General features: G+C 53.5%; 1 protein-coding gene across 4 annotated transcripts in view; it reads left to right on the top strand.

Moving 5' to 3' along the window:
* Positions 1–26,391, top strand: part of CDH22 (cadherin 22) — a 124,092-nt gene that overhangs the window by 29,938 nt on the left and 67,763 nt on the right. For 3 of the 4 annotated variants that reach the window (XM_070589334.1, XM_070589331.1, XM_070589332.1), the window contains exon 2: positions 21,995–22,647. In XM_070589334.1, the coding sequence (XP_070445435.1) occupies positions 22,390–22,647 (258 nt within the window). In that variant the 5' untranslated portion in view covers positions 21,995–22,389. Of the gene's footprint in view, positions 1–21,994; positions 22,648–24,419; positions 26,154–26,391 lie in introns of those variants that run through there. The other variant, XM_070589333.1, reaches the window with a different exon arrangement.

The following is a 26,391-nucleotide window of genomic DNA, read 5'->3' as shown; positions in this document are numbered from 1 at the left end:
TTCTGAAGTCCAGGGTCTCTCCCATGGCCTGGGACGTGGCAGAGACGCGGGGGGAATGACCCAGCTCTTCATGGCCAGCATCTTTTCTGATTGGTGGGTGCCCTGCTGACATGACTGTTACATATTTTGACACCAGCGACCTCGCCTGCCCCATCTCTCCCCCATACCCTTTATGGTTCACGTTCCAGTTGGAGCAAACATCTTATGTATCTCCAAACAGGACACTCTCTCGTTGACCTCTGTGCCTTCGCCCATGCCGTTCCCTGGGCCCAAGATCCCCTTTCCCTCCTTGTCACCTGGCCAATTTCTGCTTCTCCAGCAGGTCACTCTCCAAGAAGACCCTCCCTCATTCTGCTCCCCTACAGCCTTCCGTAAAGTTATCACACTCGTGGTTTCTCGGTTTCCCTCCATAACTGCTTTAACATTTTTTCTTGCCTATGGTCTCTCTACCGCTAACACGCAAGCCACCTAGGGGTGAGAGACTCGTCCCCCTGGGCCGCTACCGTCTGCTCAGCTCCTGGCATAGAGAGGGCATCCAGAAAACATTTGTCGAATCACTTATTAATTCATCCACTAGACAAATATTGGTCGAGCACCTTTCTGTGCTGCGTACTGCTCGATGCCCTAAGGGGACTGCAGAGAATCAAGCCAAGAAGAATTCCTATTCCAGTGAAGCACGTATGCTAGTGGAGAAAGAGAGAGACAAACATAAGCACAATAAATAAGTAACTCATATGTGAGGAGGTGATAAGCACCACGAAAAATAAAGAGGGGGGAGTTGGCAGAGCCTAGGAGGGGGGCTGCAATTTCTGATGGAGTGGTCGGGTTACTTTCCTCTGAAAAGATGATATTTGAACGAAGATATCAAAATGGTAAGGAAGGAAGCCCTGCAGATATCTAGGGGAAAAGCATTCCAGGCAAAGGGAACAGCCAATGCGAAGGCTATGGTGAGAGCACGTCTGTCTGCTGTGTTCAAGGAAAACCCAGAGGGCCAGCGGGGCTGGAGCAGAGGGAGGGAGGGGGAGAGCTGGAGGGGGCAAGGTCAAAGAGGCCGTGGAGGCAGATTGTGCAAGGCCTTGAAGAAACTCTGGCTTTTATTGTGAGAGAAATAGGAGACATTTTTTTCGACAGCTTTATTGAGGTGTAATTTACGTACTATAAAGTTCATTCATGGTTAGTGTACAATTCAACGATTTTTAGTAAATTACAGGGTTGTGCAGCCACCACCATTATGCAGTTTTAGAACATTTCTTTCACCTCAGAAAGATCCTTCATGCCCAACTACAGTCCATCCCAGTTCCCGCTGCTGGCCCCAGGCAGCCTCCGATCTGTTTTCTGTCTCTAGAGATTTGGTTTTTCTGGACATTTCACATAAACAAAGTCATACAATATGTGCTTTTTTTGCATCTGGCTCCTTTCCCTGAGCATAACGTTTCTGAGATGCGTCCATATTACAGCACACATCAGCAGTCTCTTCCTGTTTATTGCTTAATAGTATTCCTTTGCATGGACATACCATGTCTTGTTTATCCATTCACCAGATGACAGACTTTTGGGTTGTTTTCATCTCTTTTGGCTATTTCAAATCATGCTGCTACGAACATTTGCTTACAAGTCTTTGCATGGGTTTATGTTTTCATTCTCTTGGGTGGATACCCAGAAGTGGAATTTCCAGGTTGTATCAAAAATTTATGTTTAACTTTTTAAGAAACTACCAAACTGTTTTCCCAATGGGCTTCTGTGTGGAGAAAAGTCTACAGTGCAGCCAGGATAGAAGCTGAGAGAACAGTTATTTAATTAACATAATTAACTAAATAAACCCACTGGGTTCGAGGAGAAAGGAGCTAGGACTGTCACCAAGTTGGCAACGAAGACCCTCATAGAGGACCCAGGCCAGAGACCCCCTGGCTGAAAACCCAGCCTTCCTGGCCCCAAAAAGGCACAGAGAGGCTTCTCCCGACCCCACCCCTTCATCCACACTGCCCAACCCCCAGACAGCGTCCACGCAGCCAAAGCGTGAAAATCCCCAGTTTGGAGAGGAATCAGCACCAGGCATGACTGTTCGAGGCCATGGAGCCCTCTCCCTGCAGGGCAGTGACAAAATTTTCTTTGCAATTAAAATTCCTTTGAAACTGGAACCAAGGAAAATGCAGAGAAGAAAGCTTTTTAAACTAGGGGAAATACTCCCCTTGGCAATTACCATGATGCATTTCAACAGAAGCTGTTTCTCCTCTCTCCTCCTGGCGGCTTCAAGGAACTGCTCCTGCCAGAGTCCTGCTTCTGCATCCACACAGGGCTCAGGGGCCTCCCTTGGCCTTCAAGTCTTTTCCCGGCTGGTCCTTGCTTCTCTGCCCACTCTTAGCTCTTGGATCCCCAACACGTTCCAGCCTTCACTTCAGGCCTTTACTTACAACGTCACTTCCTATGAGTCCTCCTTTCCCAACCCAGTGGCTCATCTGCTAAGATGCCATTCCATCTTTGTGCTCATCCTGGTCCTATCCACTACTCCCCGCTGTTGTCCCTCCCCATCCCACAGGGCTCTTTCTCTCCTCTGAGCTCACAGCCCTGCCTCTCTGCACAGCTGACCGAGCTCTGACCACAGTGCTCTGTTAGTTTCTTGGCCCAGGAATATGATGTCCAATGCATTAGAAAGAGCAAGGATGCTGGAGACCTGGGTTCATTTCATTCATTCAATCAACAAATATTTATTGAGCCATTACAACGTGCCATGCACTGTGCTAAGCCCTGGGAATTAGCAAATTCTGTGTTTAGAAAAAGGAGGCTAGGTTTTTAGGATCAACCGTTCAGCTGAAAAGAGCAAAGAATGCTGGGTAAAATAGAAAAAGCATCTCATTAAAGCATCAAAGAGTTGACAAGTAAACTCTTTGTAAGGAATTACCAGGAATTAGTAGGTCAAAAGTGAAGGGAAAACAAAAACCCAGAGAAATTAGAGAGCATAGAATCTGCTCTTGTCCTGAGGGCCTTTGCTGATGTCAGAAATTTTGAATTTATTTTTTTGATGATCTCACAGCAAAAGGGAATTGAAATCAAAGTCCATGGTCTGTACAAGGTGGGCAATCAAGTGAAGACCCTCACCAAAATAAACTGGGACTCCAGAGGGCTTCACCCTTGGGATAAGGGTGCACCAAGGATAATCCAGCCTTGAATCACAGATTGGCAGCCTCAGCAACACTACTTGGATATTCCAGGGACCTTAAGCCTCAAATTTTGTTTAAAGCAATTCCAGAATGGTAGCACCACAGCCGAATGCAAATCCTTTTCAGAAGAAAATACTTGCATCCTGGGCTTGACATTCTTCCTTAAAAAAGGAAGAGAAAAAAAATCCAAGTACAATGGCCAAAACACAGTCAAAGATAACCAGACATGCCAGAAAACAATGCTAATGAGCTAAGCACCAGAGGTATAATGTGAGTAAACAAATGACATCCCTTGCCTCATGGGGCTTACAGTCTAACAGGAAAGACAAACATCAACCCTCTTGTCAAGGCCACTAACAACCCCTGCATTGCCTAGTGGAGTCACTTCTCCATCTTCAGTTTACTTTGCCTTTCAGCAGCCTTCAACATGCTGACCTCTAGTTCCGCTCTTGGTTTCCATGACTCCAGTCTCTTGGATGGCCTCCAACCTTACTGGCAGATTCTTCTCAGTCTTTCTGCCTCCTTTCCTCCTCTATTTCATCTGTGATGTGGGAGTGCCCCAGGGCTCACTTCTGGGCCTGCTCTCTACCTCTCCCCAAGTGATCTCATTCATTTCCTCAGCATTAAATATCACCTACATGCTGATGAATCTCAGATTTATATCCCCTGTCCTTGTAGTTCCAGACTGTTCCATCCAACTGCCTGCTACACCTCTCCACTTGCATGTCTTGTGAATGTCTCAAACATAATATATCTAAAAAGGAAGTCTTGCTTCCGCCCCCAACCTTTTCTCCCCTAATTCACGCCATCATGGTAAATGTCACACCGTCCAATGTCAAGCCAAAAATTTAATCCTGCGTGCTGTTTGAATTAGGGTGGTGATGGAGATGGTGCAAAGTGGTCAATCTAGAGAGTTATTTAGGAAGTAAAGTGAACCAGACTTAATAATAGATTTTCCAGGGGATGGGAGCTGTCAATCATGACTTCCGGCCTTCTGGTTGGACCACATGACAGATATGGGTGCCGTTCACTGAGACGAGGCACCCTGGAGAAGGGCCAGTTTTGAGGAAGAAGAGCATATGTCTGACTTGGGACATGTTGGGTCTGAGGTTTCTGAAAGACATCTGAGTGGAGGTGTTGAGAGGGCAACTGTACGTTTTGTCCCTGGACTTCAGAAGGGAGGTTGAGACTAAGTTTGGGAGTCATCAGAGTATTGATGGTGATTGGAGCCATCCACATGGCTGAGATTGCTTGGGAAATGATTGAGGAGTGTGAAGGTGGGATAGAGGAGGATAAGCCTGCAAAGGAGATACGGAAGGCATTACCAGGGAGGTAGGAAGGAGCCCAGTTGTCTAGTTTGTATTTCAAATGCTGATAAGAGGTCAAGGAAAGTGAAGAGTGGAGAACATCCTTTGGATTTAGCAAGATGGCAGTCATGGCTGACCTCTGTGGGCCACATTCGTGCAGTATTGGGGATGAAAGCCAGGTGGCAGTGGGTTGAGAAGACAGTGGCAGGTGAGTAAGGAGACAGTGAGTAGGACTGGTCTTCAGAGAAGTTTTGCTGTGAAGGGAAGGGGCTGGGAGCTGTAGGGAGGTGTGCACTTCTTTTTGTTGTTTTTTTTTAAAGATAGAATCTACTTGAGCACGTGTAAATGCCAATGGCCAGGAGCCCATCAGAGAGAGGTGAAGATAAGGCAGGAGAAGGGACATTCACAGTGTATGTTTTCTCAGATGCCAAGAAAGTATGAGAGGGCTCCAGAACCCAGATCAGGGGACTGTCCTCAGGCAAGAGGAGTGACATTTTCTCGGTTGCAAAGGGCAAGACTAGAGGATGGACGCAGATGTGTTTCCTCATCTGTAAAAAGGATGTGGGGACTTGGGGTGGGAATTCGATGGAGGGATGCTTATCATGGGCCCAGCCCAGGGTGGTAATGGCAGGCGGGAAAAGCTCTCTGAACTGCTGTTATTACATTTCACTGTCCCGATTCAGACCCACTCTTGCTTGTGGATAATAATAATCAAACCTCACCTGGTTACAGCACTTGACTCTTTCCAGAGGATTACTTTAAATTCATCGTCTACTCGAGCCTCACAACAAACCTGCAAAGATTTATTTTCCCTGTTTTACGGAGGAGAACCCTGAGACTCAGAGAGGTGAAGTGACTTGTCCAAGGTCACACAGCTGATAGCAGCAGAGTCTGGAGTCCACTCTCCCCACACCAGCTCCCGCCTTCTCCGTAAAGGTGAACGTAGATTTAGGGTTTCACACCCCCCATGCAGCCCCTCCAGGACAGCCCTGTACATGAGCTCTATTTTCTTCAATACTTGCAGTGTCCCCTGGAGAAAGGGACAGAGAATCCTTGACCAGAATCTATAGCTATAAACTCCAGAAGGAGAGGATTAAGGTTTGAACAAGCTGCTGGGCTCAGCTTGCTTTCGTGTTGCAGCCTGAGACGGGAGATTAGAGAAAAGGATGCCCTATCTGCCAGCTCCATCACTTGTTGGGAGAGAGAATAGAGTAAAACCTCCATCAGGCCTGGCATCATTGCTGCCTGTCTGTCACCCCAGACGAGTGCTCATAGGCTGGGGGGCGATTTAGCCAAACAGGTTTGCAGCCTGCAGCCCCAGCCGTCCCAAGCTGAGGATGTAGGACCCGTGAGAAATATTGTCTCCCCGTTCCCTTCCCCGATCTGTTCTGGGCACGACCAGGTCATATGAGTGTTCCCACCACCAAGGTCAGACCAAGTCCCTTAGCAAGGTGCTCAGCTTGGCTGCAGCTTGCTTTTCTGCCCTCTTTCCCATCCCCCCACATCCCCTACCTCCTCCCCTTCACAGCCCCCCACACTCTGAATACTCCCTTCTTCAAGACTTTCTCAAGCGTTTCCCTCTGCCTGGCATACCCTTCCCCTTTGCTCCCCCCTACTTGTCAAGGAGGAGTTCAATGTCACCTGCCACGGGAATCCCTACTTTACTCCCTTAGGTAAAAGCAAGCTTTTATTGAGCACCTACTCCATGCTGGTCCCTGGGTTAGGCTCTAGGGCATAGAGATGAACCAGGCCCTGGCCCTACCTCCGGAGGTCCAGGGTTGCGGTCCAGTAGGAAGAAAAGACAAAGCTGGAGGTCCCTGGGGATGTGGATGGGAAGCTGCAGAAGTGGGAAGTGACAACTCCTAGTGGGCAGGCTCCGGGTGGGGACAGTGCTGGCCTCAGGCCCCAGGTCCAAGAACACAAGGGACAGGCCAGTTTCTCTGGCAGAGCAGCCACTGTTACTTCTCTTTGATATGTTGGCTCCTCTTGGCGTCTTCTGTCTGCTTGACCATCCACAAACAAGCCAAGTGGATGGAGAGGGGCGGCACGGAGCAGGGGGATCACCTGGTCAGGAGCGCGGCTTTGACCTCAGACTGCCCTCGCGCCATTGGGCAAGTCGCCTGACCTCTCCGTGCCTCATCCCCGCTGCAAAACGACAATAGAAATAGGACTTGCCTCATAAGGTTGTTTGCGAATTAAGTGGATTACACATAGATGCCTAGAATGCTGGTATCAAGCACTCAATGGATGTTTGCTATTTTATTACTATTTATTATTTTAATTGGCAGAAGATTTGGGCCCCACTATCAGCTCACCCCGTGCGCTAGAGAAATTCATCCCCTCTCTGAGCCTCTCTCTATCAGGAAAGTGAAGATAGCAGTGGGTTTCCAGCTCTGATATTCTAGGACAGGAATGAAGGGGCTGATAATTGTAAGGGGTGGGAAGTGATATAAGAAAAGACTTGGGCAGAGCAGTGAGCAGAGAGGGGACCCCCCTGGGAGTCTACAGTGTTGGTGAGCCACGGAAGGTAAGTTTGCAGACGGGAGTTAGCAGCCAGATCACAGAGGACCCTCAACGCCGTTTTGGCATTCTTTTAATGCTTCTGAGGGGTGACAGAGCTGGATCAAATATTTGGAGACTGTGTCTAATCATTAGAGAGACAATGGGCCCTCCGGAGAGGCAGTGATCTCCCCATCACTGGGGGAGTACAAGCAGGGGCTGAGATCTAAGAGAGAATTCAGACATCAGATGGGTGGGCCGAGGCCTTAGAGGGCCCGAAACCCTTCAAGAGACTCGAAACCCCTCCAAAAGCAGAAGTTGCAGGAAGGGGCAGTGGCCATGGAGCTTAAGCGCCCCAGCTCTGGGGTCAGCTGCTTCCTCAGCGTGACCTTGGCAGTTGACCTTGTGCTCCTCGGCCCCAGTTTGCCCATCTGTAAAATGGGGGTGATGATAGTGTCTCCATCATGGTTAGTGTGAGGATTAGATGTGACAGCCTCGATGTGTTTGCTGAATCGACTGGGTTTCTTGTACCTCTCTGCCTCGGCCTCTAGAAGTCCACGCCACCATCCTGGCCTTTCTTCTCTCTCACCCTAGGAGGAAGCGGCCACACTGGAGTCAGGCTGACAAGGCTCCAGTCCGAAGCCTCCCTAAGGAGCTTGCCATGGTTACCAGCTGCCTGCAAGGAAAGGCCATAAATCCTGAGCCTGGGGTGGCGGGAAGGAGGGGACCCATGTGTGGGGTGGGAAGGGGGGCAGCTAAGTGGAATTGAATCTTGTTTAAGGAGGAGGCCCACGCCTCCCCGGGCCTGTAATTTACTGTGAGGTTGACAAGATGAAAACGGAATTTTCAGTGGCATAATCGCTGGGACCTCGGGGAGCCGCAGGAATGAGCCGCGAGGCAGGCGGTGGCAGTCGGGCTTTAAGCGAGATCTGGGGCGCTGATCCCGCTGTGATGGCAGCAGGCAGCACACCCGGGGCACAGGGCCTGGAGCCGGGCCAGGACCTGGCTTGCTAAGCCCAGGGCTCAGGCCGCGTCTCGTCTGCTGTCGTCTCCAGAGCTGAGGTCGGGCCCTGATTTTTCTGCAGATTTTATGTAGTGGAACGTATCACCCAGGAAGGCTGTGACAGTGGCTGCTGACAGCCCCTTTGCAGGGACTGCCCTCAGCCAAAGGGGCTGTCTCACTCGAGGTCACACCCCCTGGAGGGGTGGGTAACTCACGTCCAGTGTTGGGTAGATGCACGCATCCAAAGGCTGGTCCGCTTGCCTCAACCGGTAGCGTCCTAGCACCAGACTGCCCCATGGGACCAGCTGAGGCAGCATCGCAGTTCAACTTCTCCCTCTGCGCGGCCCTGCCTCCCTCATCTGTTCCATGGTGTTCCCTCCGCTCTCCCCAGTAAACCTCGCGCAGGCGCATCTCTGCCCCGAGCCAGTCTGCAGGGAGCCGGACCTAAGGGGGTCCATCGCCAGGAGGCTTGCGTTAAAGCAGCGACTGCCTGTCGTACTGGGACAGGACCACAGAGCCTTCCTTTCCAGATGGGGAGACTGAGGCCCAGAAAGGGAAGAAACTCATCCAAGAACACACAGCAGAGGCTGGGATGACAGACTCCCAGCCCACTAGTTCAACTCCTCTGCTTTACAGATGGGAAGACTGAGGCCCAGAGAGTTGGGGGGTACAATTCAGCATCTATTTCAAGGTGCAGGGGACAGTGGGGTCGTGGAGGCAGTGTGCTAGTGTCACGGCTTTGCAGTCGGACCCCAGCCCTGTGGTCTGGAGCAAGCCACCTCTGCTTTCGTCAGTTAGTCGGGAGGGCGGTGTGAGGATTGCCTACAGTAATAGCGGTGAGAGCTTGCGCTGGTGTGTGTGCGAGGAGCCCTTCTCTAGCAGCTTGTGGAATCAGTGAAAACGTGTCGCTCACAGTAGGTGCACAATGCTTGATCCCCGTGACACAGCTTCCTGACCGCCTTGTCCAGGGGCTCCCAGGTCAGCGTCAGAATCTGCTAGGAAGGTTCCCCAGACCTAGGACAGGCTCCGGGGCCAGACTTTCCAGTTCAAGTCCTGGCTTCCCACTTTGTGATTGTAACCAGGCAAGTTACTTCACCTCTCTGTGCCCGAGTTTCTTCATCTGTAAAGTAAGAAGAAGAATAAAACAGACTGTGGCACAGATTCAGCGAGGGAACTCATGTAAAGTGCTTAGCACGGTGTCAGTAAGCACAGCCTCTTATTTTTAGCCCATCAGATGTCCAAGTCCTGGCACATAGGAAGCACCCAATAAATGTTGCCTATTGGTATTATTCTCATTACTGAATCAGATGCTCTGCGGATCTGGGGATATGCGTTTTGAACAAAACCCATTTGTTATGCTACCAGTATGATCCTGGTCCTCTGACGAGCTCTGAGAACCACAGTTTGACATTTCATTGTACAGAAGCCCAGAGAGGGTGCGGCCTGGCCCAAAGTCACCCAGCATGGTGGGATCAAAGCCAGGCTCCAACGTAGTCCACTTGCCTTCCAGCCTAGAGAGCTTTCTCTTGTACCGCAAAGGGACAGATTCCTTAATGTCATCTGCTCAGGTGGCAATAAAAATTAACTACCCTGAATATGTGCCTCATCCCTGCAGCTCCAAGACAGAGAAGGGACTAAGGGAGACTGAAATGAAATGTGTCACACGTACTCCCGGGGTATCCAAGTGGACTCTCTAATGACTCTTTGGAGGGTCCCCCACCCTATTAGGACCCCCACCAGCCTGCTGGTCTCCTCTGATGTGGCCTGGGTGAAACCCAATGCTCGGCAGAGGATGGGTGCTGCATGAGACTGAGTGACAGGGCTGAGGGTGGGGCTTGGCCCTTGTCCAGCCCAGGTTGCCTTCCTCCCTCCCCACTCACCTGTGCATCCAACAGATGGCTTCGTGTCACTCCGGGCCACTCAGTTCTCGCATCGGTCCAGACGGTAGCGTTTTACCATCCAGGTGAGGGCGAGAGGTAAGGCCGTCTTCCCCAGGTTGCCAGAGAAGCAGCCAGATAGGCAGCAGGAAAGGACTCTGCTAGTGATCCCCAAGCTCTGCCCCCAGGGGGCCTCGGCCGCAGATGAGCTCTCACAGACTCAGGTCTGGGGGAACCTCCCTCTGCCTGGAGCTGCGCATTCCAGGAACCGGGTGGGGGAGAGAGAGACCCAGAGGGGACATCCAGGCCCCTGGCAGGATGGAGGAGCTGGGGTCAGTTGTGTGTGATATGAGCAGATGTAGCAGACAGAACAATGGGAGACAGACAACCAAGGAGGCAGAACCAGGGGAGAAGATGGAAGAGAAGGAAGAGACTGACTAGAAGGAAGAGCAGGAGAAAAGGGGGAAGAAGAGGAAAATGGGGAGTGGATAGAAAGGCTATATAAATCATGGCGTGCTCGTGCAGTGGAGTACTATACAGCAGTGAAAAGGAACACATGTGAGAACAAAGGTGGATCTTAAAAATATCATGCTAACAAGATGCAAAAGAGTATGATTCCATATATAGCAAGCTCAAAAACAAGCAAAACTAAACTATGACTCTAGGCATGCATAATAAAGTGGTAAACTACAAAGAAAGGCAAGGAACTGGTTATCATAAAAGCCCAGATGGAGGGAAGCAGTGGGTCACGGTCAAGAAGGGACACGGCAGGAGGCTTCTGAAGTGGGGGCGATTTTCAGTGTTTTGATCAAAGAGTGGATACATGGGGTTCGTTTTATAATTATTTGTTAAACTCTGCAATTATGATTTGTGCACTTTCTGGTATGAATGTTGAATTTCACAATTTTAACTGAATACGCAAAGTCAAGAAGGAAGAGGGCAGGAGAGAATGGAGGAGGCGGCTCGGGCGTGAGAGGGAGAAGGGCCTCCCGGGGCTCTGCTTGGCTGGTACCACAGCGGGGCCCTGCCCCCCATCCGGCCGCGTTTGTAAAATGGAATAAATATTGACACGGCCAGGATGGTATTCAATTTGTCCTGATCACTGGGCTGCGGTGAGTTCTGACAGGGCGCGGTGTAAAACAGCAGCTCGGGATGTAATTTCTACTGTCAACATGATGTACAGCGGGTTCTGCCTGCGGCACCAGCAGGCGGGCAGGGCGGGGGCAGGGCAGGAGACAGGTGCAGGCCGGGAGCACCTGGGGTGGAGGTTCTAGGCGGCCACCCCGGGGCAGGTGAGCAGTGGCAGCCAAGGGGGTGTGTGTGTGTGTGTGTGTGTATGCACACACGTGTTCGTAACTTGAGTGGGAGGTCAGGCCTTGAGTAGGGACATGGTTCACATTTGGAGCCAAATACAGGCCTTTCTTTCCTTCCTGGAATCCACCAAGCACCTCTTTGCCCATCCTCATTCCCCTCCCCCTGCCACAGCCTGTTTGAATTCCAGATCCACCACTAACTAGCTGTGTGACCTTGGGCAAGTCCCTCAACCTCTCTGAACCACTTTCCCTTCTTCTGTAATAGAAATTTTAAAGAGAGTTGCTGTGAGAATTTAATCAGATCATTCATATAAAGTGCCCTGCATGGAATTAAGTGTTACATCTTATTATTAGCTAATTGGATGGCACCGCGCCTGGCACACAGTAAAAGCTCTATAAGTGTAATTTGTCATTATTCTCACTGACTCAGAATCAGCTCAAAATATGCAACCTGCCTCTCTTTCTTCCTCCCCTATTCCTTTGATCCATCAAGGCTGTTCCGCAAAGGAACAAAGCTCGGGACCAGCCCCCTTGCGTCCCATTGCCCCAGCATTCTTATTGGAGTGAAATGAGATATGAAGGGGGATGATAACTTACCTTGTGGGGTTCTTGTGAGGAATAAGCAAGATGATGCAGACCAAGTGCTCAAGCAGTGCCTGGCTCTTAAGAGGTGACCCATAAAGGTCAGGTAAAACAGAAACAAAAACCAAGAGTCATTCTCAATGTCGCCCCCTCCCTCGTTCCCTATGTCTGATCCGTCGCCAAATGTGGTCCATTTTGCTTCCTGAATATTTCGAATCTGTCACCTTTTCTCCATCCCACCACGGCCTCCCTGGCCTGAGCCACCACCACCATCTCTCTCCCAGACATTGCCACCGCCTCCTCCCTGGTCCCTGCTTCCGGTCCTGCACATCCAGTTTGTTCTTTAACGGCAAGCACAGTGATCTCCTTAAAAACACAAATCTGATCACATCTCCTCTGCTAAAACCCCTCCGAGGCCTTCCCATTGCTCTTGAGCTGAAAACTATGCTCCTCAAGTCCCTTCGTGAGCGGCTGCTCCCCCTCACTCGCCGCGCTCTGGCCCCTGGACTCTCAGCCTGTTGAAGGTGGTTTTGCACCTTCTGTTACCCGTGCCGGGGTATGTCTCTCATTCTTTAGGTTTCAGCTCACAAACCCCTTTCTCAGGGAACTGGCCCTCACCTGCCCACCCCTGATGAGGCTGTGTCCCCTGCTAAGAAGGGGGTCCCTTGTACTTTTTCTTTATGGGACATGACCCCGTTGGTAATTACACATTTACTCGTGAGGCTATTGGATTAACGAGAACCTCCCCCTTGCACACACGCGCATGCACACACACATGGAACGGAAGGCCACGGGGGCACGGGCTCGGATGTGCTCACTGCTGCATCCTCAGCCTCCAGCACCATAGCCGGCAGATAGTAGGTGCTCAATAAATATTTGATGACCCGCTAAGTGGAACAAGCAGAAGGAAACGATGCCATAGAAGGGCAGTCTGGGGGAGCGGGTGTGGCAGTACCCAGGCAACCCCATCACATATCCTTCTGTCCACCCACCCATCCATCCATGCATTCTTCCACCCATTCACTCACCCATCCAGCCGTGCCCGCTCTGAGCCTGGTACGGAGGTAGGAGCTCAGGGCAGAGAGCAGTGATGGAGGCGCCCACAGCCAGCAGGCAGGGTGCTGAGACTGTGGCAAGGGCGCACCTGTTCTGAGCCATGGCTCCAATGAGGGAGCTCATGTCTAGGGGAGGAGGCAGGGAGACTGCATGGAGGAGAGGGCCATTGGGCGGGGCCCTGAGAAGTGAATCAGGTTGGACGTGGAGCAATGTGAGAGAAGGGCATTCCTGGCAGAGGGAACAGCAGGAGGAAAGACCCAGAGGCATGAAAGTAGTAAACAGTGGGTGGTCCCATCTGCCCAGGGAGAGGGGGGACATGGAAAGATGCAGTAACAATCATGTAGAGTGGGCAGGTCTAGATCTCGCAGGGCCCCGAGCAGCCACGTGTGTTGTGGCTAACGGTATAGGCTTTGGAGCCAACGGCTCGGAGTTCAAATCCTGGCCCCACAACACACCAGTTGTGTGACCTCGAGCAAGTCATGTAACCTCCTTGCACCTCAGTTTCCTCTTCTGAAAACTAACAGCACATGACAGCGCCCACCTCAAAGGATTGTGCGTAGGGACTTTGAGCATGAAAAGCCCTTTGTTACTCTGAATGGTAACTGAAGAAGGCCAGGCTTGACTCTGGACTTTGTCTTGAAGGGAAAGGGAGCCAGGGAGGGTTTTGAACAGAGGAAACTTCCAGGTTGAGCTGGGCTTCATGAAGGCACATCTGGCAGCATGCTCGGCATAGACTGGGGGGCAAGTCTGGGGCCCCTCAGACCAGCCTTTTCAGATGGGGCAACTGTGTACATGGGGTGCATATGGCCCCAGCTCTGCTCATCCCCCCTTCCCTGACCTCCCACCTTTGCCCTCCTGGGTGATGGGCCAGCCACCAAGCCCAGAAGCTTCGACACAGTCTGACCCCACACACAAACACACTCAGGATGTGAACATCCCCCCAGCCCGGCCATACACTGTTGAACTCAGGACATACACATCACCCCAAGGCCCCAGGAACAGCCCATGGGCTCATCCAGCCACTCCCTCCAGCCATACTGAGTGCCTACTATGTGCAGGGAGTTGATCTAGGTGCTGGGATACAGTGCCCACGTGTACCGCGCCTGCACATGTCATTAGTGATACAAATTCAGGCACACACTGCACGGGCATATCAAGGCAGTAACTGGTCTGCTCTCTTATTTCTGGCCCACCGGGGCTTCCACCTGGGGGCAGGGGCAGCGAGAGGTGAGCAGAGACAAGGGGGCTCTACACAGCACCCCACGGCCCCTCGCCAGCTCCTGCATTGCATCAGGATCCATTCTGGCCTGGAGGGAGAGCACTGAGCTGGCAGAAATAATTTTCCCCCAGGGATAAAACAGTAGCCAAGCACAGAGAGCTCTGGGCTCAGGATCCAGCAGGCACCATGCCCTTGGGACTCGGTGGGGGCAGACAGGAGCCAGACTATCAGGCACAGCTCCCACCGGCAGACCTGGGAGCCAGGTGGGCACGGAGAGAGGACACGCACATGCCAAGCCAGTGGGCAGGGTGGAGGGAGTGAATGAATAAATGAATGAGCTGTCTCTTCCTGCATCACCCTCCCCCGCGCCAGCCTAGCCCTGGAGCAGGAGGCGATCACCTCGCCTCGCACGAGTCTTCCCTCTTATCGGAAAGAGGGGTGCTCATGGGCCGCATGGCAGTTGTTATGTAAACGCACGAGTGAATAAATGAATGACTGGACAAATCGCTATGAACCCCTTTACCCACTCAGGATGCTTGGTACATGGTAGAGGTCTAGCAGTGTTTGTCAACTGACCAGAAATAGTAATAATAATAGTCATTATCATTACATTAGTGAACAGTTATTGCCAAACACCGTGGATCCCTTCACACACATCGTCTCATTTATTCCCCGCACTGGTCCTAGGAGGAGAGCACTATTATCCCCATTTTCTGGATGAGAAAACTGAGGCTCAGGGGAAAGGAGCAGATGACCAAGGTCACACATACAGTAAAATGATGGAACTGGGACTCAAACCTTCGTCTCACTTTGGACTCCATGATCTTAGGTCCTCTGGATGTTAAATTCTGCCCCAGAGATAGGGACTAGGAAGACCCTCAGGAACTCCGGGGAGGGGCGGGCTGAGGAGCCCCGGTCTGTACCATGGAGGCTCCCCTGCTTTGTTCTGCCCGGAGGTCACGGTGCCCAGCCTCTCTTCTTGCTCTTGGCAGAGAGAGAGGCTGGGAAACAAATGCGGGGGGAGGGGGATAAGAAGCCCTTCCTCTGTCCCTAGAGAGACAGCCAGATGACAAAGGAGGGCCTGGAGCCACCGAGCTGGCAGTCAGACAGCCTTGGCAGCAGTGGTGGCAGGGCATTGAGAAATCAAGACAGGCCATGCTGGCCACCCATCCCAGACTGTGAAAGGACACAGTGAGGGCAGTGGCCGCGATGCCCAGAGCATAGACGGGGCCTCAGCAGATCCGCAAGGCTGGCAGCTCCTCAGTGAGAGGGAAAGACATATTGCCCAAGCAGCTCCCAGAATCTGTCTGAGGCCAGACTCTCCTGAGTCCCTCAGTGCTGTGCTTGGCTCTGCCAGGTGTGTGTGGGAAGGAAGGAGGAAGGATGGAAGAAGGAATAGGCATGGTCTCTGTCCTCCAGAAGCCTGCCATCACAGCTGACACCGAACCCCTGAGGAAGGCCCAGCCAGACACATCTGAGGGAGTTCAGAAGAGAGAGAATGAGATTCCAGAGGATTTGGGGGCTAGAACGGCATCTTCAAGGCCCAGAGTGGGTAAAGCCAGTGGTTCAACAGCATCATCAAAGACACAGATTGTTCCATCTTTTCTTAGTAGGTCCCTTTGGCCTCTTGGAGTGGGTCCCCTCATTGTCCCACAATAGCTGCTCTAGCCCCAGACATCACCTCCTCACACATACAGGAAACGAAAAGTTTCTCCTCAAGACATCTCTTTTTAAAGAGTAAGAAAATTTCCAGAAGCTCTCCAGCAGTTATCCCTTTATATTTCATTGGCTAGAATCGCGTGACATGATGTTTTCTAAACCAATCACTGGTGGGGAGAGGGGAATGGCTCTTATTGGTTTAGACTGATCACTGTTCACAGGGAGGGGCTGAGCACAAGGCCAAGCTGCCAGAGGGTGAATATTGAAACAATATTGAAACAAGAAAGAAGAATAGGGGAATGCACTGGCTGTTAGCAGCCCGCCAATTTTTTTTTTTTTTTTGAGGGAGATTAGCCCTGAGCTAACATCCATGCCCATCTTCCTCTACTTTATACATGGGACGCCTACCACAGCATGGCTTGCCAAGCGGTGCCATGTCCGCACCCGGGACCTGAACTGGCAAACCCCAGGCCGCCAAGAAGCGGAACGTGTGCACTTAACCATTGTGCCACAGGGCCGACCCAGCCAATCTTTTGTATTTCCCATCACTTTCTCTTACACACCATAAACCCCAGCCCGCCTGCAGGCAAAAGGAACCCTCAAAACTCCCCAGAGGGGCTGTCACCCTCCCACACATAAGTCTCTGCTGACTCTCCTCCCAGTGTCTCTTGCAGCCGCTCTAGTCAAGCTTGCACACGCACCACTCCACCAAAAGGGCTTTGATCGCCACGGCCACTAATGGCCTGCATGTTGCTGAGCCCAGGGGTCAGTTCAAAGTCCACATCTGACTTGCCCTATCAGGAGGATGACCATATAATTTATCATCCAAACCAGGAGTAAAAGGGGTGGGACACTTTTAATAGTGATGCCAGGATAACAGCTATAAAGTGGAACTGTCACAGGCAAAGCTGGGCAGATGGTCGCCCACCACACAGAGCCCTCAGCACGGCTGAGGACCCCCTCCTCCTTACCGCACGGTCTTCTAGCGGCTTCCAGGATATCTCCTCTCTCCTCACCCATCGCCCTCCCCTTTCTCATCTCCTTCGCTGTTTCTTCCTCATCTCCCCCGTCTCTGTATGTTGAGGTGCTGGACCTCTTCTCCACCTGCACACACTCCTCGGTGACCTCATCCAGTCTCAGCTCTGAATGCCCCCCAAATTCCCGAATGTGTCTCTGCAGCCAGGACCTCACCCCGAGCTCCTGACTGGAGGGGCGGCTGCCTGCTCGACATCTCCGCTGGGTGACTAGTAGGCATTTGAAAGTAAAATGGCCGAGACTTGATTGTAACCTGTTCAAATGAGTCCCCGATCTTCTCCCTCAGTCTGCTCTGTCCACAGTTGTCTTCAGCTCGGTGAAAGGAAATCCCATCAGTCCCATTGCTCCGGCTGCAGGCGGGGTCATGCTCGGTTCCTCTCTTTTGCATCCCATTTCTGACCCATAACATATCCAGCTGTACAGCCTCACTTCTCAGCACCTCCCCTGTTCCCACGTGGTCCAAGCTCCCTTTACTTCTCGTCTGGATTATTGAAATCGCCCCCTACTTCCCTCCCAGCCCAGCTCCCCTCTACTTTGAACACAATAGCCAGCCAGAGTGACCTTATATCACATAATTCAGATCATATCATTCCTCTGCTCAACCTACCTAGGGGTCCTATCTCACTCACAGTAAAACCCAAAGGAGACCCTGCAGGCTGTGACGCTCACCTCCATGTCTCTCTGACCTCATCTCTTGCTGCCCCCCTGCACTCACTCTGCTTCAGCAACACTGGGCTCCTTGTTATCCCTCCTGCACAGCAAACATGCACTGACCTCAGGGCCTTTGCACGTGCCGTTCTCTCAGCCTGGAATGCTCTGCTCCCAGTCATGCACACAGTTCCTGCGTCCCCTCACTTTGGATCTCTGTTCAAATGTCATTTTAACTGTGAGGCCTTCCCTGACCACCTTGTATAAATCGTCATTTATAATAGATAATTAAGAGAGGGAGAGAGAGAGCAAACCCCCACCCCAGCACTTCCTGTGCCCCTTACCCTGCTTTGTTTTTCTCCTTAGCACTTACCATCATCTGACATATGTATTTGTTTACTGTCTGTCTTCCACTTGACTTCAAGGACAAGGACTCCACCTGTTTCTTTCACTGTGCCTAGAACAGCACAGAGTGGAAACTCACAAATTTCTGTGGCATGAATGAATGAGCACCAGACACACATACGCACGCTGATGTCCGTGATTGCAGACACGCCCACACGCACATAGGAGCCACACGCGTGTACGTGGATGGGAGGGCACACGGATTACAGGAGGTGAGGCTGAAGAGTCGACAGGGCAAAGACAACATTTACTGAGCCAGGGATTAAACATCTGTACAGTAAGTGGAGACCAGTGGCCCAGAGAAGGCCACCAACACGCCCAAGATCTCATGGTGAGCTGAATGCAGGTCCAGGGCTCCACAGCCGCCTCCCCTGAAGGATTCTGAATGCCAGGACAGGGTCCCGCAGTTGACCGCCACTCAGGAAAAGCAGCTGGAGCAGGAAAGGGAGGAAGGGAGTCGGGGAAGCGTCTGCAGCATCCCTGGCAGGGCTGTGCAGAGCAGTGAAGAGCTGGCAGGTGGCCAGGGAACCTAGCCAAACCGCCCGAGGGAGGACCTGGTGGACTGGGGCGTGGAGGCCCCAGGGAAGGCGAGATGCGGGCTCAGGGCTCCACCCTTCAAATGATAGTGCGGGATACGCCCTGCACAAGGGTGCCCAGCCAAGGGGACAGGTTGGGGCTGAGAGTCAGCCACCGTTGTCCTGCCCAGTGTGCCCCCTGGCACCTGGCTGCATCCCCTCGGAAGGGGGTCTTCTCCCATTCCCTTAAAGGTGCCCTACACCCCGGTTCGAGGCCTCGCTCCATCACCAAGTATCCTGTGCAACTGTGGATAGCACTCGTGGCCGCTGCCCCTTTCTAAAGTGAGATTTGACCCCAGGCCTTTGGCCCAGGCAGTCCTTCCACAGAGAGCCACTTCTTGTCCCAACACCCCAAATGCCACAGGTCCAAATCCTTCCCGTGCTTTCACATCAAGTGCCACCTTCTCTGTGATGCTGTCCCTACCCTGCAACCCACTGTGCTTGGCCCTCTGAAGCTAAAAGACTCGCATCATGAAATTCCCTTATGGCCGTACACCATTTTGGTCTCCTGTGGTTTTTATTGTATAAGATTCCTCCAAGCGCTTCTCTGCACACTCGGAAATAAATAGAACTTGCTTTCCCTCCTCCAGTCCTGCCCGATCTGGCCTGTACCTGCCTCTCCTGCCTCATCTTCAGCCACCCCCTTGCTTTGCACCAGCCACAGTGGTCTCCTTCTTGTTCCTTAGCTTGTTCCAGCCTCTGGACCTTTGCACGTGCTGTTCTTTCTGCGTGGAAAACCATTTTGTGCCGGGTTCCTTCTCATTCTTCCAGATCACCCAAATGTCACCTCCTCTGAGAGGCCCTCCCTGATACTCTATCTATAGTAACACAATCACCCCAGCCCTTCCATCATTCTCTTCCTCTCTCTTTCCTCCTTTATCTTCCTTCTTAACACTTAGGACTCCCTGAAATTGTATTGTAGATTTCATTCCTTTATCACTAGAGGGTCAGCTGCTTGAGGGCTAAGAATTACTTTGTTTATTGCTTCGTCCCCAGTGCCCAGCACATGTGCTGACATCAGGAAATGTCATATTTGGAAATGTAAATATTTGTGGAAAGTGTAGATGAATAACCAGAAGAAATGCATTTCTCTCCCGATATATATAGCTGATTGCATCTTCCTGTCTTACACGAAGAAATGATTTTAAAAGTTTGTTGAATAACTGAATGAAATGCATTTGTCTCCCCACTGGTAGTAGGTACTAATGAATGAATGAATGAATGAATGATTGAATCTTAATGTGCCCACCTCTTGTAAAACGTGTTATAAAGAAAGGAAACGAGGGAGAGAGGGCAACAATGGGGTGCCTGCACACGTGGGGGAATCGCCCCTTGCTCCCCCCTCCGGCACTCCCCACAGCCCTCCCAGAGGTGGCCCCAGCCTCCCCCAAACCCTCCCTCCCACCCGCCCCTCCCCTCTGAGTCCCTGCAGGGCTGTGATGGCCCTGGAACTGCCTGATGGAGTCAGGGGAACAGTTCCCGCTGTGTGCAGGGAAGTCATAAGCTCCAGGAAATGAAGGCTTCGCAGCCGCGCCTCCTCCTCGCCCATAACTCCAGCCTCATTACGACCAGCCCAGGCCATAACGTGGGGAATCAAAGCCGGATCCCCAGAGGCGGCGGCACAGCTCTGGGCTTGCGGAGCGAGGCCACGGGGGGGGGGGGGGGGGGGAGGGGGGGAGGGTCTGCCCACAGCCCTTGGCTCTGCCCTCATGCCCAGGCTCCACAGAGTGGGCAAGGAGGGTGGGACAGGGGGGCTGGGGATGCTCAGAGCAGAGTCTCGGGTCCTCCTGACCTCCATCCGTTCAGGGTGGGGCCAGAGGGAGAGAGGGCACAGCACGGTCAGGACTCCACTCCTCCATTCTCCCCTGGGACTCTTGTTTTCTCCTCCTCATTGCCTGGAAATGCAGTTTTAACCCCCTCACCGTCACCCCCACCTTCCAACAGATGACTCTCTACCCCAAAACCCCTTCCATAATGGAATTCCGGAGCCCACACTGGGGAACAGCACCAGAGAGTCAAGCATCTGCAAAATGGGTATAAGACACCGATTTTCACAGTTGTTACTCATGTGAGTTAGTGAGTCAGAGGCGTGAGAACTGCCTACTGTGGTGCCGGGTCACAGGAAATGATCTGTATTTCTTCTGCCCCAAAGATTCCAGCCACTTCCTTCCTCCGAAGGAGGACCTGCCTGGGGCCAGGCCAGTCCCTCCCAGGTCCTCTGCCCAGCCACGCACCTTGCACCTCCTGTTTTCAACCTAACTCCCCAACCTAGCCAGACCACCCCAGCCAGCCCACACACGCCTCTGTTGGGATGCCCAGGCCTTGCTTCCCACCTGCTCAGATGCCCCCTCCTCCAAGACATAGCCCTGAGTCCCTCCTGCCCACCTCCCCGTTCCAGACCCCTGCGCCCACTCCCTTCCCTGAGCCCCTCGGGCCTCAGGTTGCACCCCTTTGATAGCCCCGATCACAAGCCGCCTGGCATGTAGGTTGTTAGTGGGGCCGCTGTCTCCCACTCCGCTAAACTGTGCCCTCGTGTATGTTTGTCCTCGCATGCAGCCCCAAGCTGGCCCCGAGTGGAAGCTCAGCAGGATTGAGCTGTTGGACTCAGCTGCCCTGGGCTTGGGGAAAGGAGTGGGGATGGAGCCCCTCACCTCCACTCACTCCTCTCAGGGCCCGAAATCCCTCCATCAAAGCAGCATTGCTGTCCCCCGTAAACACCCACATCAGGCCATTATTCATCATTATGGCTTGAGTAGGAGTGCGTCCCTCAGACCCTTTCTTGCTGAAAGCAGGATCTGGTGGAGGGAGGGAAGGAGAGATGGATGGATCTGAGGAGGGCTGTGCTGGTCCAGGATGGGGGAGGAGACGGATGTGTCTCTCCAGACTCTGCGAAAGGAAGGTTTTCTGAGGGAATGTGGAGACATCAAAGGCAAGCTCAGAGGGGTTGTGACCCTGCCCAAAGTCACACAGGGCGCCTCCAAGCAGGGTCTTCTGGGACTCGGGTGCCCCACCACTGAAAAGCAGTATAGGGGGACTAGCAGGAGGTCAGAGGCCTCCCCTGAGCTCCTGTTTTGGATGGAATGACCTCTCTGTGCTGCTGTGGGAGGGCAGGAGTGGTAGGGAGAAGGCTAGGTGCTGCAGTCTGTGTGCCCAGGAGGCCTGGGTCCTGAGGGCTCTCGAAGACCTGGTCTGGAAGGGCCTGCTGCTCCCTCTCTGGGGTGGGGCGGGGGAGGTGGGGAGCGGGGGCGGAGATTTCTATGGGCGGGGCTGACCTGGAGAGATTGTCAGCCAGGGTCAGAGGACGAAGCTCATAAGGTCCTGCTCCTGTGGGCTTGGGAGCTGGTGGAGGACCACTGAGAAGGAGCTGGGTGAGGGGGCTGTGAGAAGAGGGATGGGTGCTGAGAGAGGAGAGGTGTAGGGTGGGAGTTCACAGGAAGGGTCCAGGGCTGGGGGCCTGGGGGAGCCGGCAGGACTAATAGACTTTGGGCCCAAGAGGGCAGGGACCACGGTGGGTCACTGTCATGTCATGTTTGTTCCACGCTGCACGGTGCCAGGCACACAATAGGTGTTTAATTAGTACTTAAGGGACAAAAGATAGACTCGCCCTGCCCTGCCCCCATACAGAGCCTCCTCTGATGTTTTCTTGTTTCTCTCGCAGGCTCCTGGTGAGGACGGCCCCTGGTCATCCACGGATCAGCCAGGCCCCCACCAGCACCCCTCTGCGCAGGGACCATGGCGCACACCAGACTCGGGAGCTGCGGAGGTGCTGCCTGGTGATCGGGTCGCGGCGGCGCAAGGGGGGCGCGGGCGGGGACCCCGGGGGCCGTCCATGCCCCGGGAGCGGCCGCGCCCCCTCCCGCTCCAGCCGGGCGCCCCCTCGGCGGGCCGGCGTGCAGGGCCTCGGGCCTGTCCGGGTGCCCCGTCGGGGGCGGCGCCCCGGCGGCCGCGCTGAGACCATCATGTGACGCGGCGCCGCTCCATCGTGCCACCGAGCCGCGACGCCCTGGTGCCTCCCGTCCATGCTCCTGGGCCCCGGCACCGCGCAGGCCAAGCATGAGGCCGAGGCCCGACGGGCGGGGGCTCCGGGCGGGGGCCGCGCTGTCGCCCGCGCTGCTGCTGCTGCTGCTGCTGCTGCCACCGCCGCCGCCTCCGCTGGGCCGCCTGTGGGCGGCGGGCACCCCCGCGCCGCCCGCGTCCGGGGCTCGGCAGGATGGCGCGCCGGGCGCGGGCCGAGTGAAGCGCGGCTGGGTGTGGAACCAGTTCTTCGTGGTGGAGGAGTACACGGGCACCGAGCCCCTGTACGTGGGCAAGGTAAAGTGGGACCCCACACCGCTGTGTCACGCCCGGGACCCCGGAGACACCCACTGGTAGACGCAAGGGACCCCACTTCTCCCTCAGCCCTAAATCCCCGGTGCCTCCTCCCAGCGGCCCCTGGCCAGGGCCAGACAACAGGATTAGGATGGTGCACTGCACTCGGGCACCCCCACACCCTTCTCCAGTCCTCCTCCTTCTGCATCTCAGAGCAGCCAGTGCTAACAGGTAAACCCAATCCATCTGGTAGCTAGATGCATCTGGAATGTAGAAACGAGTTTGCAAATCCTATGGTGTCACACACGTGCTCTCCCCACTCTGCTTAGAATTCTTCTGTGGCTGCCCGGCACTTGGGGTCAAGCCCAGATTCCACCCCGTTGCCTGCTAAGATCTGACCTCTCCAGCCTCATCTCCTGCCACCCTCTCTCTGACTTTCGGCCACAGCACCCCTCGGATGCCCTTCTGATGGTCTCTGCAGTGCCCCTCGCTCTCCTGCCACAGGCCCTGTGCCCAGGTGCTTGCCTCCCCCTGAACTGCCCCGTCCTGCTGCTTCTACTGATGACTTTGTAGTCACACTCGGGTATCCGCTCAAATGCTGCTTCCTCAGAGAAGCCATCCCTGACCACGCCAGGCTAGGACAGATCCCCCTGTTATGTGCCCTCCGAGGTCCCAGTATCTTCCCTTCATAACTCTTAATTATGCATGTGTTTGTTTGGCTTTGCAATTAATGTATGTCTTTCCTATTAGACTGTGTTTGTTTTACTCCCCATTAAATCCCCAGTGCCTAGCACAAACATTGCTCACAAACTGCTCATTAAGTGAGCAAATGCATGAAAGACACTTTCTCAAACTGTCTGAGTAAATGCTGGATAATGTGGCTCTAGGAGTAGAAGGAGCTGAGAAGGACTTTCATTCATCACTTTGATCCCTGAGCCCCTCGTGGGTGTGATACTGGAGAGGCAGAGGCAAATAAGATCCAGCCTCTGCCATTTGGGGGCTCCCCAGAGTGGCAGAGACACCCTGGTGCATAAAAAGCTTCGTGGGTCAGCACCTGGCACTGCGTACGCATTTAGTAAGTTGCCTCATGGAGGAGAATGCACCTGAGCTGGGTTTTGATGTACAAATAGGAGTTCACCAGGCTGATGGGGAAGAGAGCATAGCCCATGCAAAGACTTGGAGGCCTGGGGGAGCCTGGCTTATTCAGAGACTTGGTGGCAGTTGAGGTGTTGAGGTGGGGGGGTTCGTGGGACGTGACAAGCAGGGCGGTGCCAGGGACAGTCTCTGGCTTCTGCTCAGGCCAGGCAGCTTTCCAGGAAGCTTTGGTGGGCAGACATGGGGGGAGACCAGCTCTGGAGCTCCCTATGTGCTGGAATGAGTCTGAGAATTGGGAGGCTAAGCAAGTGGTTCAACTCAGAGGCTCAGGGATCAGGACCCTCCACCTGGGAGGGAAGGAAAGTGTTGATGCAAACTTTTGGGTTTCCCTTGCAGAAAACCCAGATTTTCTCTGGTCCAGACAGAGTCGTCCCTGGTCCTTGGCTACTTTCCCCTCCGCACATGTGGCTGAAGTTAATCCCTGCAATTGAGAAAAGGCTTTGACAGATAGAGCTCAGAGAGGTTCATGTCCTTGCTCAAGGTCACCCAGCAAACTAGTGGCAGAGCCTAGAACTCCTGACTCCCAGCCAGGGCAGTGAGATGGTGGGATTGGTAGAATGGGGTGAGGGGATGGGGAAGAAGGATCTAGTGCTGACTAGGCTATGGTGATGTGGCTAAGAATGCAGGCTTTGAAGCCAGACACACCTGAGTTTGAGACCCGGTTCTGCCAATCCATGAATGATGTTACCTTAAACAAGTTACTTCACTTCTCTGGGCCTCAGTCTCTTCATCTGTGAAAGTGGGGCTGAGAGCCTACTTTCTAGGCTTGTTGAAAGGACTGAAAAAGAAAACTGAGCCCAGAAAGTGTTCAGCCTGCAGCCTAGTTGTTTGTTTATTGTTATTTTCTCATTATTCCCATATAAACTCCCATAGAAATCATTGTTGCCTTTCCAGGCAAGGAAACAGGTTCAGAGAGGGCAGACGCGTAGAGTGGCAAGTGGCTTGGCCGGGATTTGAACCTGTGTGTGTTGGAGGCCAATCCCAGCCTGATTCTCCAAACCTCTCTGAGCCCTCCAGGCCTGGGAGAAGGACTTCGGTCCAGGAAAACCCCAGAGAGACAGGGAAGGACTCTGGCACGTCTGCCTAAGTGTCAGCTGTGGTGGTCTCAGGCCCCTCAGCCCTGTGGTGTGCCCAGCAGCTGGGGCTCTGAGAAGGCCTCCCCAGCCACCCGCATCCTGAGAAGATGAGAGAAACCAGCCGCTGGTTCACCGCTTTCATCTGCATGCACTTAGCCGTTATCATCTCAGCAGCGGAGCCGAGCAAAGCCCACCGCATCTCCGTGAACCATAGTCTGTCAGCAATGGGAGGGCCCTAGGAAGTCTCTTCATTATCAGACAGGGAAACCAAGGCCAGAGGCAGAGAACGTCATCCCAAGACCACACAGCAAAACGGTGACAGAACCAACCCAGGAGAGCAGATCTCCTGACCCGGGCTTTGGGCCCAGTGCGATTTAACTGTCCTGTTTTAAGCATCTGCTGTGAGCCAAGCATTGTGCCGGGCCAGGGTTCTTTCTTCTTCTCACAGCCACCTCTCACATCATCCCCACTGCTGTCCTGACTCTCTTGTCCTCCCTCTCCATTCTCTTCACCCAGAGCCCCTCCTCTCTTACTCTCAAGGCCGCTCCCAGCAAGGCACTCCAAGCAGCGAGGAAAGAGGAGTTTCCATCATTTTGCAAGCATTTGCCCAAAGCAGTTTCTTACGAAAGGTGGCCCAGTGTGTGGTTCAGGGGGGCCAACTGGAGCCAGACTGCCAAGGCTCGTATCCCAGCTCTGCTACTCGTTATCTCTGACCTTGAGCACATTATTTAACCTCTCTGTGCCTCAGTTTCCTTTTCTGTTGAGTGAGGCTGTTACTAGCACCTCCTCAAAGGGTTGTGGTGAGGATTCAGTGAGTTAGCGCATGTCAAGAGCCCAGAGGAGCGCCTGGCTCCTGGATGTGCTTGGTAAGTATCAGCTTTTATTATCCTGGGTCCCACCTGACAGTTCCACCACCTTGAACATACTGTATATACACGTTCGCTACAAACCCCTTGCCCCGAATCCTGAAAGCATTCTTCGCCACGTGATGTCCTAGTTTCTCACCACAAAGTCGGGGGAGACGGTTGCTAGCCCACCCCTTACTCCAGGAATATGAGCTTGGGCTTTTAAAAACCACTTATTCCCTTTGCAGCCGAGTCCCACGTTTGTACAAGTGGTTGTGTGTGCACACGCATGCTTACACATGCACACACTCAGACCACGCTCTCTCGCTCTTCAGGGAGAAAGGACTTCTCCACGGTTTCAGTTAATTCACTGCTTCCCGGTCCCCCGCCCCAGGGAGCTGCTCGGAGCATCCGTCCTTGTCGAATTCCAAAGGTAGCTTAGCAACAGCACCATCCGCGGAGTGAACCCCGGGCGCCCAACGGTAACCTATTTTGCAACCGCCTGCATCACTCAGCACCAGGTTCCTGTCGGCACCCGCAGGAACCGCCGGGCCCCGTGATTGTCTCGAGGCCCTGCACCAACAGCTCCCTCCCAGGCCTGCCTCCCCTGCAGCCCCGGCTCACCTCTTCCCCTCGCCTTCTCATGACACCCACCCTCAAAGCAACCTCCC

The sequence above is a fragment of the Equus przewalskii genome, chromosome 21 (assembly GCF_037783145.1).
Source record: "Equus przewalskii isolate Varuska chromosome 21, EquPr2, whole genome shotgun sequence".
Lineage (NCBI taxonomy): Eukaryota > Metazoa > Chordata > Mammalia > Perissodactyla > Equidae > Equus > Equus przewalskii.
This window is presented reverse-complemented; position numbering and strand designations above follow the sequence as displayed.